Here is a 17,909-nt window from a genome sequence, read left to right on the forward strand (position 1 = left end):
AAGAATCTGCCTGGGTCAGGAAGATCCCCTGGAGAACGGTATGACAACCCACTCCAGTATTGCCTGGAGAATTCCATGGACAGGGGAACCTGGTGGGCTACAGTCCTTGGGGTCACAAAGAGTCAGACACGACGAACACTTTCACTTTTACTTAGCATACTATCCTTCAGTTTCATCCACGTTGTAGGATGAAATCCATGTGACAGGATTTCCTTTTGTAAGGCTAATACTCTACTGTGTGTACATATCACTTTTTCTCTATCCATTCATCTTTCAGTGGGTGTTTTTGGTTGCTTTCATCTCTTAGCTATCACGCAGTAAACATGGGAGTGTATACATCTCTTCCAGATCTGTTTTCAATTCCCTGGGATATAAGTCTGTATGTGTGTGTTAAAAGGATGTGTTAAAGGCATAATCTTTCACCATGGATTGATTTTTAAGATTTCATTTTTTCCTAGTGTTGTTTCTGCTTGTTTTAAAATGTTTGTTCCCCATTGCTGTTCCCGTTTCTTGCTTTTTTTGTGGGGGTGGGTGGGGGTGGGAAAGAAAAGTTTATTGCAAGGCCAACCAAACAGAATGGGTGGCTCATACTCTAAATTCCCAAACTCCCCAGTGGTTTTCAGGGAAAAGTTTTTATAGGTAAAATTTGGGTTGAGAGCTACAGGGTATGTGACTTTCTTCTGATTGGTTGGTGGTAAGGTAACAGGGCAGTGCAGGAATCTTTTGCTCAGCCTGCAGTTGCTATCCTCCACCTGGGTGAGGGCCTCAGATTTGTAAAATTGCCAGGCCTGCTATGAAACCAGGTAAACCATCTAAACGACTTGGTTCTTCAGTCTCTCCCTTGTTTGCACGGAGACCACCATCCTATTCAGGATTTCTGCTGGCCCCACGACTTTTCTAAGTTCACTGCCCATAATGCTGACTGTCAAAATCAAAGTTCAACTCTCTCCACTGTGGGTGCCTAACAGCCCCAACATATGTGCTCAGTGTCCACCCAAGCCAACTCTGCTACTTATTTTTTTTTAAATAAACATATATATATAATATATATATATATATTTTTTTTTTTTTTTTTTTAAAGAAAAAGGCAGGTCAGTGAGAAGGACAGAGATGGGCTGGTTGAAAAGGCCTGGGGAATTACCTCCATCCCTGGAAGCAGAGGGCAGGGGATGAAGAGCAAAATGCAAGTGAAGGTGAGTGGGGGCAGCACACCCAAAGGGGACAGGGACCTTGGTGTGTCCCACAGACACACAGGGAGAAGGCTGAAGAACTAGGCCTGAGTCAGGCACACCCCTCAGGGCTCCAGAGACCATGGGAGGCAGCTGGGACGTGTCCAGTTGGCAAGCGGGTCCATGGAAGGTTGTTAAGAAGGGAATGGACGGGCGCAGACAGATGTGCTTCAGAAGGTTCTCAGTGGTGCTGCTGGAGAAGGCTGCCGGGGGCAGAGGCACACACACAGAGGCGAAGGGATCTGTGACCAACTCTGGAAGCTGAAGCTTCAGGGGTTACTGTTGAACTCGATGGGGGTGGGAAGATGGAAGAGCTGCCCTAGGTGTTGGCTCAGGTGAGTCGGTGGCTGGTGGTGTTGGTCACCAAGGCAGGTCACTGAGCCAGCAGTGCTGGGGACTCCGAAGTGCCTACAACCACAGCACACAGTAGATGCCCAAAAGGATACTGGTTGAACCAGAACACCCACCTCCTTTTTGATTTCATTTTTTTCTTCTTAAAACTTGTTATGTACACTTTGAATCATGTACAGATAGGACAATTTCAATATTTTTTAGGATCTATATGTATTGCTTATTGCTGACTCATTCAAATTTCCTTCTAACTGATAATTTTGTGAGCTCATATTTGGTTGAGCTTAATGTGTGACAAATTGAGGTTCTAAATTAAGAGGTCAGCCAACTACACTCGAAGGGCTAAGTCCAGTTCACTCCCTGTTTTCTAAATGCTTTACTGGACCACTGCCATGCCCATTCACTTATGTACACTCTACAGCTGCTTCTGAACAATAGCAGAGTAGTTGATTCAGACATGGTAAGGTCCTCAAAGTAAAAAACACTGATGCTCTGGCCCTTTACAGAAAAGTGTGCAAAACTCTGATGTAAATTAATGTTTTCCCCAGAGTTTTGATTCTGCCAGGACAGGGAGGGTTCATGACCTGGGACAACTTAAGCCTGCTTTGAGAACTCATGCCATATTTCTTTCAAGTCCAGCAATAGATCAAAGGCCTTCAGAGTTATCTATTCCACAATACTGTTAGAAGCAGTAATACACTATCTTCTTTGATTATGCTGTTCTCATTTCAAGATGGTATGGATCTTTTTCATTTAACAGGTCAATCATTCAACCTGAGAAGCACATGTCCTTCTGTGGAACTTTTCTTGTATCAAATAATTTTCTTACCTCGTCTTTTGTTTTCTCTTAAGTCCTTACTATTAAAATGTTAGACGTCCTGTTCTCTTTTCTCATTTTCTATTTCTCTGTCTCTTGGTTAGAGTTGACCCTTAAAATCATGGGTTTGAACTGTGTGGGTCTACTTACATGCAGACTCAAAAAAACACATACACAGTACAGTGCTACAGGAGCTGCAGGTGGTTGGTGCCCCTAACACCCATGTTATTCAAGGGTGAATTGTACTTTGAAGGTTGTTGAAACCTTGAAACCTTTCCTCAACAACTTTATCTTGCAACCCTTCTAATGAATTGTTTTGGCTATCAGTTTAAATTTCCAGGGGCAGTTTCTTCCTTTAAATTTTCCTTTTCAAAGCATCCTATTTTCATTTAATGAATACATATTTCTTTCAAAATATTAATAATATTTGAAGGTGGGGTACTTTTCTGATCACTGCATTGTTATCTTCCCCCACCATCAGATTATAGCTGATCTCTTATATATTAAAAATTTTCCTCAAATATCTGATGATCCTGGCTCTATGTTCATATTTAACAGTAGACATTAGAGAGCTGAATGGGAACCCCATGTATACATATATGACTTAGAAATACTGGGATTCACTGAAGAGTGATAAAATGGTAGGCAGTCTTCTTATCAGGGACAACCAAAAGTTGAGTGTCTAGAGATCTTTTTTCCAGACAAATTAGTTTTTCCTAAAGAAAAAAAATCCTGGCATTAGAAGCCTATACCCAGTGGTCAGCATTCTGGGAACATGCTTCAGTTCAGTTCAGTTCAGTCGCTCAGTCGTGTCCGACTCTTTGCGACCCCATGAATCGCAGCACGCCAGGCCTCCCTGTCCATCACCAACTCCCAGAGTTCACTCAGACTCACGTCCATCGAGACAGTGATGCCATCCAGCCATCTCATCCTCTGTCGTCCCCTTCTCCTCCTGCCCCCAATCCCTCCCACCATCAGAGTCTTTTCCAATGAGTCAATTCTACGCAGGAGGTGGCCGAAGTACTGGAGTTTCAGCTTCAGCATCATTCCTTCCAAAGAAATCCCACGGCTGATCTCCTTGCAGTCCAAGGGACTCTCAAGAGTCTTCTCCAACACCATAGTTCAAAAGCATCAATTCTTCGGCGCTCAGCCTTCTTCACAGTCCAACTCTCACATCCATACATGACCACAGGAAAAACCATAGCCTTGACTAGACGGACCTTTGTTGGCAAAGTAATGTTTCTGCTTTTGATATGCTATCTAGGTTGGACATAACTTTCCTTCCAAGGAGTAAGCGTTTTTTAATTTCATGGCTGCAATCACCATCTGCAGTGATTTTGGGGCCCAAAAAAATAGTCTGACACTGTTTCCACTGTCTCCCCATCTATTTCCCATGAAGTGATGGGACCGGATGCCATTATCTTTGTTTTCTGAATGTTGAGCTTTAAGCCAACTTTTCATTCTCCTCTTTCACTTTCATCAAGAGGCTTTTTAGTTTCTCTTCACTTTCTGCCATAAGAGTGGTGTCATCTGCATATCTGAGGTTATTGATATTTCTCCTGGCAATCTTGATTCCAGCTTGTGCTTCTTCCAGTCCAGCGTTTCTCATGATGTACTCTGCATAGAAGTTAAATAAGCAGGGTGACAATATACAGCCTTGACGTACTCCTTTTCCTATTTGGAACCAGTGTGTTGTTCCATGTCCAGTTCTAACTGTTGCTTCCTGACCTGCATACAGATTTCTCAAGAGGCAGGTCAGGTGGTTTGGTATTCCCATCTCTTTCAGAATTTGCCACAGTTTATTGTGATCCACACAGTCAAAGTCTTTGGCATATGGCCGTAGACGGGAACATGCTTAGGGAGCCCATATTCAACGCAGATTTTCACTTAATCCATATCTTCAAGATTATACCTAATCCAAGCCTTCTGTTATCCCTGGTATCCTATAAATCCTGTGATCTTCTGGTTTAGTGTCTCAAGATTATTCATCTCTGGCTTCTTGCTCAAACAGGCTGAATGATAGAAAGTGGTCACTGGGGACTTCCCTGGTGGTCTAGCAGTTAAGATTCCAAGTTTCCAGTGCAGGGGTCATGGGTTTGCTCTCCAGTTGGAGAACTAAGATCTCACATGCCGTGCAGCGCGGCCAAAAACAAGACAAAAAACAAGAAAAAGAAAGGGGTCACCTGACTTCAATAAACGTAGAGAAAGGCAGTTCAATGATTCTGTAGACAGATATGCAACCAATCCTCTTGTTAATGCTCCAAGTACCATCTCTGAAGATGAGCACCTGATTGCCCGGGCACTAGACAGCATTCCTGGACACTGCAACACATACTGGCTCCTTTCTCAGTGTACCACCTTTTGCAGGCATTCAGATGACCATTCCCTTGGTTTTGGCTCTTTCTCTACCCGCATTTTCTTTCCCTAAAATTTATTCAACTCTCTTATCCTTTGATTTCTTCTCTCCTGTTTCATCTGTCATTGTGTGTTTACACTTTACTGAGATTTCAGGAGAGAAAGAAAATAAACGGTCAGTGTGTAATATTTAGTTGCAAGTCTTCAAACTGAACTGTAAATCATCCTAAAATATTGGGATATGGAAATGTTTTCCATGCTTTTTCCTTCCTGAAAGTACTTTCACAAATATTACTAGAGATTTCTTAACAATGGGACAAACAGAAGGATGACCAATGAACAAACAGGACTCTGAAATCAAATATATTGGCAGAAAACAAATTTGTAATGCAGGCCACATTTTAATGTAGTTTTTAAAAAACACTTCCAAATACAACTGTAAATGTAATCAGGAAAAATACTTCAAACATGTATCTTAATTAACCATTAGTACATTACTTAAAAGAATTTCTTGAATCCTTGGCTTTCTTCAGCGGGTTTATAAAGGTATAAACCTACTGATTTTTCCATTTGACTATTCTGTACTAAATGTAGTTTACCCAGCTGTCATTATAGAAAAAAAATCCCATTGACAAAAATCACATTTTAAATAGGGAAAAAAAGTTTCCCTTAAGTTGGTAAAGACTGTAAATTGACACTTTAAAACTTCTTATTTACTATAAAGCAGCAATTAGTAAAATCCATACTCTTCCCCCAAATTCTGCTTCTCTTCTATTGCAAAATCTTTGTAAAAAATGTTCAAGTGCAATAAAATATCCTTATTTTTTAAAAAAATCAACAAATAGAGATAACAAAGTAATTTCTCACGAAGTTATAGCAAAGAAATACTTAACAGTATCATGTTCTGCTAAAGAAAACATTACTGTGGAAGACATTCAAGGAATCTAAACTGTTTCCATTGTGGTATACAAGGCAGTGCTTCAGGCTGATGCTCATACTGTTGTTACAACAGCCCTTTCCCCTTTAGAGTGAAAAATCAGTGCACATTCCTCCATGTATTAAACAACTGAAGTCTCAAAAAATTATCAATTGCTTTTAAATAACTGTCTAACTCACTTTGGAAACACAGACTGGCTATGATAAATCCACTTTCACAAAGGAGGTATTTGCAGTGACCTAACAGAAACTGGCTAAATCCCATGGAAGGGTCAGGAAACTAAATGCAGGTCAGAAAAGAGGGAGAGATGACAGATGCTTTCTGTGGAATAAACAGCAACAATTTATATATCTATTGTGAAATACTGAAGCTTGTGGCGCTCAATCAGTTTCTATTACTTTTACAACACAGTAAACCAAAAATATTAAAACATGAACCCTATCTTATTCTCAAAAACAATTTTCTGCTACATACATAAATAAAAAGTGCTTGTAACTAATAATACACAACACTAAAGATATCAGCTCTTAAGTTCACAAATAACCTATGTCTCATTGCCAGCAATGAGGGTGATAAATGCTAATGGTGCCATGATATTTACAAAAAACAAAAAAATATTTATATACAATTATTATCTCCTATAGTCCCAGTGTTATCATTATATCACTGAGCATAAAATAATCTTCTTTAGACAGGTAATTAAAACAGATTATATTTTAGAAGCGTAAAATGCAAGATCCTTCTTAGCGATTGATTAAGTGTTTATACTGGTTCATAATGAAAGTAAACATGAATAGAACACAATTCTGGGGGGAAAACAGAGAGACTTATTTATTTGTTTTATAAAATAAAAGGAGAAATCTTAGTCAAGAGGTGACAGCTTTAGGTGTCATCTTAACCAAGAATAAGATGATAATATTTTTTATTCACTTAAATAAGACAGGAAAGGAAATTCTAATTCCTGCTACCTGCTCAGTCACTTCAAACATTCTTCTTAAGGAAGTAAAATCAAAATATCTTGGTTTTTGGTTTCTCTTTTAAAGTAAAAATTTCCAGATGCCCTGGAATCAGTGAGTTCGATTTGGTATCTTCTTGTGTTCTGGGAAAGAACAATCACTTTAAATTGAGATCTCAGCTTTCAAATGCTGTGACCAATTATTTGTGAGTTATAATCTGCAGGTTCCATTTTTAAAATATGTGGGATGACACTGTCAATTCGAACATTGCCGATGAGACCTTTGAAAAACAGTTCTTCGGTGATGGTAGCGTTCATCAGTCTCAAAGCTGGCAATCGAAGTAGTAGTCTAGACAACCTCAAAAGAGAAAAGGAAGGTGAACAAGGTTGTAAATCAAAGAGTAACTCAGTTGAAAGATATCAGTAATTTCTGCATGAATACCAATGCCATAAACAAAGATTACCAACAGTTTTCAACACTTAAAATATTTAGTATTCTCAAGCCTTAAACGATATGACAATCACCTAGATATATATGATGTCTGACAGACTTCTTTGGAAAGCCTTGCTCTTAACTGCTATGCTGTGCTACCTCTAGTTGGTTGTATGAACCATGGAACAAAGTTTTAAACCATGGATCGAGTTATAAGTTTAATGGCTTAGGAACTCTTTCAAGGTTATCATAGCAATGTTTTGTGTTATCAGGATACATGAGGCTCAAAGATAGTTTTTTTGGTTTTGCTTTGCAAAATGTATTGGGAATAGTAAAATAGGCAATGAAGTGAAGTGAAGTGAAGTGAAAAGTCACTCAGTCATGCCTGACTCTTTGTGACCCCATGGATGTAGTCCATGGAATTCTTCAGGCCAGAATACTGGAGTGGGTAGCTGTTCCCCTCTCCAGGTAATCTTCCCAACCCAGGGATCGAACCCAGGTCTCCTGTATTGCAGGCAGATTCTTTACCAGCTGAGCCACTAGGGAAGCCCCAAATAGGCAATAGCTGTTATTAATGGGAAGAGCACAGATTACAGAATCAAAACCATCAGGTTCAAATCCTGATTCAACTACTTCCTAGCTATGTGAATGGGTGGAAGCCGCTACTCGCCCTGTCTCTCTCCCAATGTTGTGACAATCAACAAGATGATCCCTGCCAGTTTCTGTGCTAGTGAGGTAGGACAATGTCTTGTGTGAAAGTACATCTTAAGTTGAAAACTGCTATCCAAAGATAATTAATGAAACTAACTATGGATATAAGAAACTAAGAAAGAGTTCCAGAGGTCAAAGAACCTGGAACCTAATGGAACAGAGGTCAGCAAGAAGGCGTACAGTCAAAACGAGGAAAATTCTAAATACTCTATTGATTTGTATGTGTGTGTGCTAGTTGCTCAGTTGTGTCTGACTCTGCGACCCCATGGACTGTGGCCTGTCAGCCTCCTCTGTCCATGGAATTCTCCAGACAAGAATACTAAAATGGGTCACCACGCCCTTCTCCAGGGTATCTTCTTGACCCAGGGATCAAACCCTGGTCTCCAGCATTGCAGGCAGACTCTACCTTTTCAGCCATCAGGGAAAGCCCATTAATTTATATAAGGTATAAAACTTTTGAAACTTTAAAACACTGAAAAAAGAAAAAAAAAGATCATAACAAAACTAACACCCAAAGAACTACCTTTCCAAAAAGTTTGTGGCATTATCTGTCCTTCCTCTATGCTAAGGCCTTACACTCTTGAGAACACTGGAGCACTTGAGAACAAGTGAAACCAGCAGACCCAGAATTAAGTGATCTTTCTGTGTTCATGTACTATACTGCTCAAATACCTCATTTCCTGTTTGTTCCCACCAGCTGAGCTGTATTCACAGAACTGGTAGGAAGTAAGGTAGGAAAACTATTTAGATGTTAGATAAACTACAGCTGATTTTCATGATAGAACTGCCTTATAAGCCTATTATCTAATATATGTAAAAAGTTATTATATGTAACATATTCTTTTACTAGTTTGAAGTATGTTAATAATATTAGTAAACAAATTTACATAGCCCTTACTATGTAACAGGCACTGCTCTACCAAGCTCTTTGAATATATTAACTGATTTAATCCTTATACTAATTATAAAATGTGGGTACTATTATCTCCATTTTACAGTAAAGAAATTGAAATAGAAGTTAAATAACTTCTATTAACTTCTATAAGGTCTTACAGCTAGTAAGTAGCAGGGTTAGGCATTAAACCCAGGTGCTCTTGCTTTGACAGCCAAATGCTTAATCACTCAAAAACTGAGTTCATTTTATTAAAGGACACTGGTAAGAAACACCTTGCTATAAATGCCATAGGCCAAATTTCAAAATTAATGATAAAATAAGCTATTTTTTTAATTCATGCACTTTTCATCCGCTTTTCTAATTCAATCCATTATTTCATCTGAAGCAAGTTAAGAGCTTGGGTGTGAGAGTCAAACTACCTGGCTCTGCTGTTTATTGTGTGACTTTGAGCAGGTTACTTAACCTTTCTGTGCTGAAGCCTCATATAAAACAGTACATATAAAGTGCTTGCAACAATGCATTAACTACTTGAAAGGCCAAAGCTGACTAAATTTAATTACACTTGGAATGGAGAATAAGGAAACAGATACACAAAAATTTTTAAGATGAATTTAATTAAATAGTATTTAACTTCTAGATACCTGTAGGTGTCATCTGGATATGTTTTGGTTATATAATCTTGGAATTCAACATAAGCCTTTTCCTGAAATTTCTCAATCTGTTCCATGTTTTCTAGGCCTGGATGATCTGAAACATTAAAGAATATATTGTTACCTTAGTTCTGAATACTCACTTACTAAGATACCAAGTGGAGATGGAAGAGGTGATAAAAAACAGTTCAGAAGGAAGCCCGATCATATATGTGTGGCTCTTTCATTCCACAAATACTATTTTAGTAACCCACCCACTAAATACCAGGCACTGTACTTAAACCCTTAAAACTATTTCATCTGATATACGTATTCTAACATTTAATAAAAAAATGAAACCATTGGGCTCAAATAAAATAAGACAGCCTTTTCTATTTCAAAAGTGGTAGAAAGGATTTTGATCATTTTGCTTTCAATAGAAACAAAAAAATGAAATGACTTAGCTTGGTTAAAAGTATTTTTAACCAAGGAAATATTTTCAGAATGAAAATGAAAGTGAAACTCGCTCAGCCATGTCCGACCCTTTGTGAGCCCATGGACTATACAATATACAGTCCATGGAATTCTCCAGGCCAGAATACTGGAGTGGGTAGCCTTCCCCTTCTCCAGGGGATCTTCTCAACCCAGGGGTTGAACCCAGGTCTCCCACATTGCAGGTGGATTCTTTACCAGCTGAGCCACAAGGGAAGCCCAAGAACACAGGAGTGGGTAGCCTATCCCTTCTCCAGCAGATCTTCCCAACCCAGGAATCCAACTGGGGTCTCCTGCATTGCAGGCTGATTCTTTACTGAGCTATGAGGGAAGCCCCCATTTTCAAAATATATTCTTTAAAATTTTTTTCATTAAAATAATAATACATATTTTAACTTAAGTATAATTAACATACAACATTGTATCTGTTTAAGGTACACAACAAAATGAAGTGACATTCATATGCACTGTGAAATGATCACCACAGTAAGTCTAGTTATCATCTGTCACCATTCAAAGCTACAAAACTTTTCTTACGATGAGAACTTTCAAGGTTTATTTTCTAGGAACTTTCATGTTTACACTACAATGGTGACTACTGTCACCATGTTATAAATTTTATCACTGTGACCTGATCATAACTACAAGTTTGTACCTCATGATTCTCCTTCACCCATGTCACCCACCCTCGTGCATGCTATATTCTATATTTTTTTAATAAGAAAATCTTCCTTTCACCATTGTTAGGATAAAAAGATACTTAGGAAAATATAAACTCTGAACATCATCTCTATCAGAAAAATAATATAGCAACATGAAATAACCTATATAAATATTTCACTGAAATGGAAATGTTAAAAGAATTTCATGAAACTTATGCCTAAAATATGGAAAGTGGTATCCTGACTAAGAAGAATAAGAAAAGTAGCAAACAGAAACAGAGGGAACATTTAATAAAACAAAAGTACATTACAATTCTGTTGTCAAATCTACGGTCTTTCAATTTTAAGGAAAATTAAAGTGGCAAATTGGTTGTGATAAAGATTGCGATACATGTTATTAATTTAGCTAAAACATCAGAATAATAGTACAAAATAGCTTTAATTATCTTACTGATATCACTGAAGGTAGTAAGAAGCAGGGTTCCTCAGATAATTTTATTATGATACACAGTAACAGAAAAACATATACCAAAATGAAGAATACAGAGCCTAAGAAAATAGGCAATTTTTCTTACTCTAAAATTGATTGTTGAGCTTTACTGTCATTTTACTATATGTAAAAACTAGTACTTGGCAGAAAGACAAGAGACCCATTTTTCTATTTATTGGGAACTTGGAGAAGGAAATGGCAACCCACTCCAGTGTTCTTGCCTGGAGAATCCCAGGGACGGGGGAGCCTGGTGGGCTGCCGTCTATGGGGTCGCACAGAGTCGGACACGACTGAAGCGACTTAGCAGCAGCAGCAGCATAACATGTTTGGAAATTTAACCCATTAACAAAGCAATCTTCATCTCTCTTTTTGCCTTTTAATGATGCCTAGCAAAATATACCTAAACATTCAAGTGCTGAACAGGACTAAAAGTCTATGTCATTTCACTGATTTCTTCAATTTTCCTTTTCATGCCCAGATGTCTAACATCCAACAATTTCACAGATTTGAAGTGTACAATTCAATAGTTTTTTAGTATATTCAGAGTTGTGCAAACCTCACCACAATCTAATTTTAGAACATCTTTGTTGGCCCCAAAAGAAATACCCATTAGTAGTCACTCTCCATTATCTCCTATCCTTACACCAAGGAAGCCACAAATCTCTCTATAGATTTGCCTATTCTAGACAATGCAGATACATGGAAATATTTAATATGCGTTTTTTTTGTGATTGATTTCTGTCACCTGCATACTGTTTTCAAGGTTTATCCATGCTGGCATGTATTAGAATTTCGTTACTTTTTATGGCTGAATGATATTCCATTTATATATACATTTTGTTTATTCATTTGTTTGATGGACACTTCAGTTGTTTCCATATCAATGTACATTCCCAATGGCAAATGTATGAGGGCTGTAATTTCTCCACATCCTCAAACACTGTATTTTGAATAGGAAGTAAATGTTTATATACCTGGACTGAAGAGTACTATTGCCTTCAGGTAGGCATATTCATATCCATCAATGCAGAGTTTTACCATGCTGTTACAAAACTCCTGTAGTTTGAAGATGTGTTCCATCAATAATTTCCTTCTTTCTGCTGATATTTTATCTTTAATTAAAAACAAACAAACAAAATCTTCTAGTGTTCAGCAAAAATGTATGACTATTTTTATCCGACATATTTCTTCCTCACTAATTTCCAGCTTTGAATATAATCAATTTATCAAATGTTAAAAATTCAATATATCTGCAAGTTTAATGTTTTATTTATTTATTTATTCAGCTGTGCTGGGTCGTAGTTGCAGCATGTGGGATCTAGTTCCTGAACCAGGGATGGAACCCAGGCCCCCTGCACTGGGAGCATAGAGTCTTGGCCACTGAACCACCAGGGAAGTCCCTCTCTGCCAACTTCAAATGAAACTAATTAATGATCTTCAGACACTGTTCATTCAAGAAAATAAAAAAAGAACAGGCTGTTAATATAAAAAGCCCTAAAGGTTATGTTTCCTTCCAAGATACACCTTTGAGAAGATAAGCTATAAAGATTAACTACAAAAGACTCAAATTTTGCTAATAGGATTTAAGTTTATATCAATAAAATAAGCAAAATCATCTAGATATTTAAGTTACCGACACTACTACAACAACAACAAAAAAAACCCTGTTAAGACCAAAGAAAAGTTGAATAAAACAGTATGTTCTAACTTAAAATTTATTGTGTTTATGTAGTACTGACTTCTGGTATATCTACTATTGATGAGATCTTAATAATCAATAATCTTATTGATGAGGTTATTCTTTGCCATTAAATGGAGGGGAAGCAGATAGTTCAAGAAAAATGTACAACAACAGGAAGTGGCATATGCAAAGGAAATAAATGTAATTCTCTGTCTATAATTTTTTCTTGAACTCAAAAAAAATAGTTCTTCCCATTTGATGAAGGGGCACCTTCTTGGATAGTCACAAGCCATTCTGAAACAAAACATTTATAAATCAGTGCTTGCCCACCTGTCTCCTCAAGCAAATGGGAGTTGTAATCAGGAAAAGGAAAAAGATAATTAGGGTTGTTTTGTGACTCTTCAGTAGTGTCTAAGTGAAAGGATACATACTGATGAATTGATTAAAAAAAAAAAAAGTTTAGCCTACCTTGGGATTCAAAAGGCTACAATGAAGAAAAGCAGTTTAAAAATAGTTGGTAACTATACATTTATAAATAGTTGATTACCTCTATATAAGCGTACCCTGGATTCTTTGGTATGTACGTTGAAGTGTAAAAATTCATGAGGCCTGATCAGAAAGAGCACTTAAATACATTTGTTTCAGTTTTGTTGTACTATCATTTAAAACTATTTTGGTTGATTAATGAATTATATCAAAATGTAACAATTATGTAAGGTAAAAAGGATTATTGATATTTATCTTTTGATACTTAACTTTAAACGTAATACTATAAAACCGATGTCTCCTCTTATATCCTAGAAAAGGAAAAATAAGGTGCTTTTTACCTTGTTGAAGGCTACTGTGAAGACAGTTGACAAATGTTGCTAGTATAGTTGCGACATTCATCACTTGCCAGCACTGGGCAAGACCGAGAGTAAAAAGTTCATTCCAATAAGCTTTCACCAATGATATGCTGTTTTCTTGCCTATAAAAACAAAAACAAATATCAAATATGTTTTATGAAACCTTATAACTGACTCATATATTTGAAAATACAATATTCAGTTCAGTTCAGTCACTCAGTCGTATTGGACTCTTTGCGACCCCATGAACCGCAGCACACCAGGCCTCCCTGTCCATCACCAACTCCCGGAGCCTACCCAAACTCATGTCCATTGAGTCGGTGATGCCATCCAACCATCTCATCCTCTGTCGTCCCCTTCTCCTCCTGCCCTCAATCTTTCCCAGCATCAGGGTCTTTTCAAATCAGTCAGCTCTTCGCATCAGGTGGCCAAAGGATTGGAGTTTCAGCTTCAACATCAATCCTTCCAATGAACACCCAGGACTGATCTCCTTTAGAATGGACTGGTTGGATCTCCTTGCAGTCCAAGGGACTCTCAGGAGTCTTCTCCAACACCACAGTTCAAAAGCATCAATTCTTCAGTGCTCAGCTTTCTTTATAGTCCAACTCTTACATCCATACATGATTACTGGAAAGACCACAGCCTTGACTAGACGGACCTTTTTTGGCAAAGTAATGTCTCTGCTTTTTAATATACTGTCTAGGTTGGTCATAACTTTCCTTCCAAGGAGTAAGCATCTTTTAATTTCATGGCTGAAATCACCATCTGCAGTGATTCTGGAGCCCACAAAGACAAAGTCAGCCACTGTTCCCCCTCTATTTGCCATGAAGTGATGGGACCGGATGCTATGATCTTAGTTTTCTGAATGTTGAGCTTTAAGCCAACTTTTCATTCTCCTCTTTCACTTTCATCAAGAGGCTTTTTAGTTCCTCTTCACTTTCTGCCATAAGGGTGGTGTCATCTGCATATCTGAGGTTATTGATATTTCTCCTGGCAATCTTGATTCCAGCTTGTGCTTCTTCCAGCCCAGCGGTTCTCATGATGTACTCTGCATAGAAGTTAAATAAGCAGGGTGACAATATACAGCCTTGACGTACTCCTTTTCCTATTTGGAACCAGTGTGTTGTTCCATGTCCAGTTCTAACTGTTGCTTAAAAGGCAGGTCAGGTGGTCTGGTATTCCCATCTCTTTCAGAATTTTCCACACTTCATTGTGATCCAAACAGTCAAAGGCTTTGGCATTGTCAATAAAGCAGAAATAAATGTTTTTCTGGAACTCCCTTGCTTTTTCGATGATCCAGCGAATGTTGGCAATTTGATCTCTGGTTCCTCTACCTTTTCTAAAACCAGCTTGAACATCTGGAAGTTCACAGTTCATACTGCTGAAGCCTGGCTTGGAGAATTTTGAGCATTACTTTACTAGCATGTGAGATGAATGCAATTGTGCAGTAGTTTGAGCATTCTTTGGCATTTCCTTTCTTAGGGACTGGAATGAAAACTCTGAGTCTAAAGTTTTATACAGGAAAGTCAAAGGTAATCAACCAGTGAACAAAGCACACAAAAAAAGAACAGAGTAAACAGATTTAAAAAGTCAGTTTTTGATGGCCTGCGTTATACCTCTTAGTTAGAAAATAACATTGGCATTGTTGTACAATGAGGTCCTACAACTTGACCAATACTTTTCTAACTATGGGCTTAACTTTCTCCATGGTCTCTTTGCTTCTTCAAACCAGTTACTTTAAAACAATAAAGAAATCTGACTTTAAACAAAGCTTGGATTTCTCATAATAGACCATTTTCCATTACCACCTAATCTAAACAGAATACAGACATGCTCTTCAGTGATACAACCAAACTTCTAACTCTTCATAGTGGTACTATGGGCTAATTTATATTTTCTTACTTTTTTAGGGGGCAACCAACCACATGATTAAAAAATAATTACTTCTATTTTCAGACATATTCAGTGTATGCAAGTTTCAGATCCTTATTAACAAGCTTGAGATGACACTGAAACGGTGGTGGTAGGGAGAAACAATACCCCAAGTCATCTAGAGTCTCCCTTATTTAAGCCAATCAAAGACAGCCTATTATAAATGCTGGCTCCAGTGCACTGACTTCATTCAAACTGTTAACTCCATCAGATTATGAAATATGGATAATCTTCCACATAAAATAATATACAGTAAATACCACCCACTATGATCCTTCATATAAAATTTCAAGTTATAATGCTGTATCAGTTTGCCCCGTTTAAACAGATTCTCCCAAAATAAAAGCTTTTGCCTCATGTACATCTGTGCTGCAAAATCACACTTAATATTCAAGAACTTCAGGACACTTACCCTAGAGCCTGGAAGGAAGGAATTGAAAGTGCCCAGTGCATTGATAAGAACAGCAGCCTGGAGGCAGACTCCCCAATGTAGTGCACATTCAGGTACTCAGGCATAGGAGACGGCATGGTGAGCTAGTGTGGACAGGGATGAGGTCAATTATCTCACATCGGACACTTCTAAATGAGCACTTCTTTGAAAAACTTAACTGTCAACATGTCAAGTAACTATCTAACATATTAGCCAAAAAGGCAAATCTTGATATAATCCAAGTCACTGGATGTTACAGCTAAAAACAGGATTTAGAATAAACGAAAAGACCAGAGTTTCTAATAAAGCAATATTCAGATAAAGCAGAATTCCACTTAACAAATACCAACCACAACATTATCTCGGTGTATTTTTAAGTTACTTTCTGTCTTCATATCAACAGTAAGTGTTTCCTTTCCTCTCTTCATTAACAGTATGTATACAGAAAACTTAATTCAAGAAGCAATCCTTTATGTTAAATGTCCCTTTCATTTAGGCTATGGGGATAACAAATTCAAATGCTTATAGGAGAGTAAGGAGTGAAGTGAGCCTGCTGATGCCATTTGTAGAGTGCATATTCCCAGATAACGGGCATGGGTGAATTCAACACATTGAAGACGTTTGGAATTAGGGCTCAGAACTGCTTGCTTTTTCAATTTTTCAAAAAGCAGCTTCTACACAAAATCTCACCATCTAATCTACAGGAAAAATAAAATGTGTCTGTGGCCATAACAGTCACAGGCTGACCTTAGGTAATGTGTGACCACTGTTGGAAATAAAGATCCTACATCAGAATACTTATCAAAGCATTTCTGAAAATCTTGTTAAAGAGATCTTTTATTGCTATAAATTAAGAATTGATGCTTTTGAACTGTGATGTTGGAGAAGACTCTTGAGAGTCCCTTGGACTGCAAGGAGACCCAACCAGTCCATCCTAAAGGAGATCAGTCCTGGGTGTTCTTTGGAAGGACTGATGCTGAAGCTGAAACTCCAATACTTTGGCCACCTCATGCAAAGAGGTGACTCATTGGAAAAGACCCTGATGCTAGGTGGAATTGGGGGCAGGAGGAGAAGGGGACGACAGAGGATGAGATGGCTGGATGGCATCATCCACTCAATGGACATGAGTTTGAGTGAACTCCGGGAGTTGGTGATGGACAGGGAGGCCTGGCGTGCTGCAACTCATGGGGTCGCAAGGAGTCGGACATGACTGAGTGACTGAACTGAACTGAAATGTAATTTCATTCATAAGAAACTTCTATTTTAAAATTATTAAAATGATCAGTAATACCAAGCATAGGTGATGATATAGGGAAACAAATACATACAACTGAAGTGAGGTGAAAGTTGCTCAGTTGTATCTGACTCTTTGCGACTCCATGGACTATACAGTCCACGGAATTCTCTAGGCCAGAATACTGGAGTGGGTAGCCTTTCCCTTCTCCAGGAGATCTTCCCAACCCAGGGATGGAACCCAGGTCTCCCGCATTGCAGGCGGATTCTCTACCAGCTAAGCCACCAGGGAACTGAGTACCGGTCAAATGAAGGGCAAATTGGCTGTATCTATCAGCATTTTAAAACTGAGTTTATCCTATGACCTAACAACGCCATTTCTAAATCTCTATTTCAAAAGGATACTTGCAAATATGCACAAAAAAGCATATACAAGGATGTCCATTTCAGTACCGCTCTTAACAGAAAAACTAAATTAAATGCTGGCTATAACCCAAATTTCTATCACTAAGGAAAGAATAATCCATGCCTACTTAGCAGGCATTAAAATTAGTAACATAAACTGAGATAGCAAGAAACATTTCAGACATCTAAGCAGAAAAAAATAGCAAAATAATATTGATGAGCCAATATATGTTAAAAAGAGTATATGTATATAGATACACACTTTATGTGTATTGTATATATGATAGGAGGAGATACACCACACATTTAACAGTAGCCACCTCTGCTGGGGGACAGATGAAAATGCCCATGTGCATTTTTCTGGGGAGTGAATATACAGCTTTTAACAGATTCTCAAAGGTATCTATGATGCCAAACAGATTAAAGC

The 17,909-nt window shown here is 38.0% G+C and overlaps 1 protein-coding gene across 17 annotated transcripts in view; it reads right to left on the reverse strand.

Annotated features, from left to right (window-relative positions):
• Positions 1–5,133: 5,133 nt before the first annotated feature.
• NR2C1 (nuclear receptor subfamily 2 group C member 1) overlaps positions 5,134–17,909 on the reverse strand; it is a 39,710-nt gene continuing 26,934 nt past the window's right edge. For 6 of the 17 annotated variants that reach the window (XR_015163572.1, XM_086399159.1, XM_086399157.1 and 3 more), the window contains 5 exons: positions 15,827–15,948; positions 13,465–13,604; positions 11,931–12,068; positions 9,325–9,430; positions 5,134–7,002 (listed from right to left, as the gene is read on the reverse strand). Coding sequence is in view for 13 of the 17 variants with exons in the window: in XM_086399159.1 (XP_086255285.1) it covers positions 6,828–7,002; positions 9,325–9,430; positions 11,931–12,068; positions 13,465–13,604; positions 15,827–15,948 (681 nt within the window). In the remaining 4 variants the exon portion in view is untranslated. Of the gene's footprint in view, positions 7,003–9,324; positions 9,431–11,930; positions 12,069–13,464; positions 13,605–15,821; positions 15,949–17,909 lie in introns of those variants that run through there. The other 11 variants (XR_015163574.1, XM_086399160.1, XM_086399152.1 and 8 more) reach the window with 6 other exon arrangements.

This window comes from Bos grunniens, chromosome 5 (genome assembly GCF_055505025.1).
Source record: "Bos grunniens cultivar Pamir isolate PY7600 chromosome 5, Bosgru_T2T1.0, whole genome shotgun sequence".
Taxonomy (NCBI): Eukaryota; Metazoa; Chordata; class Mammalia; order Artiodactyla; family Bovidae; genus Bos; species Bos grunniens.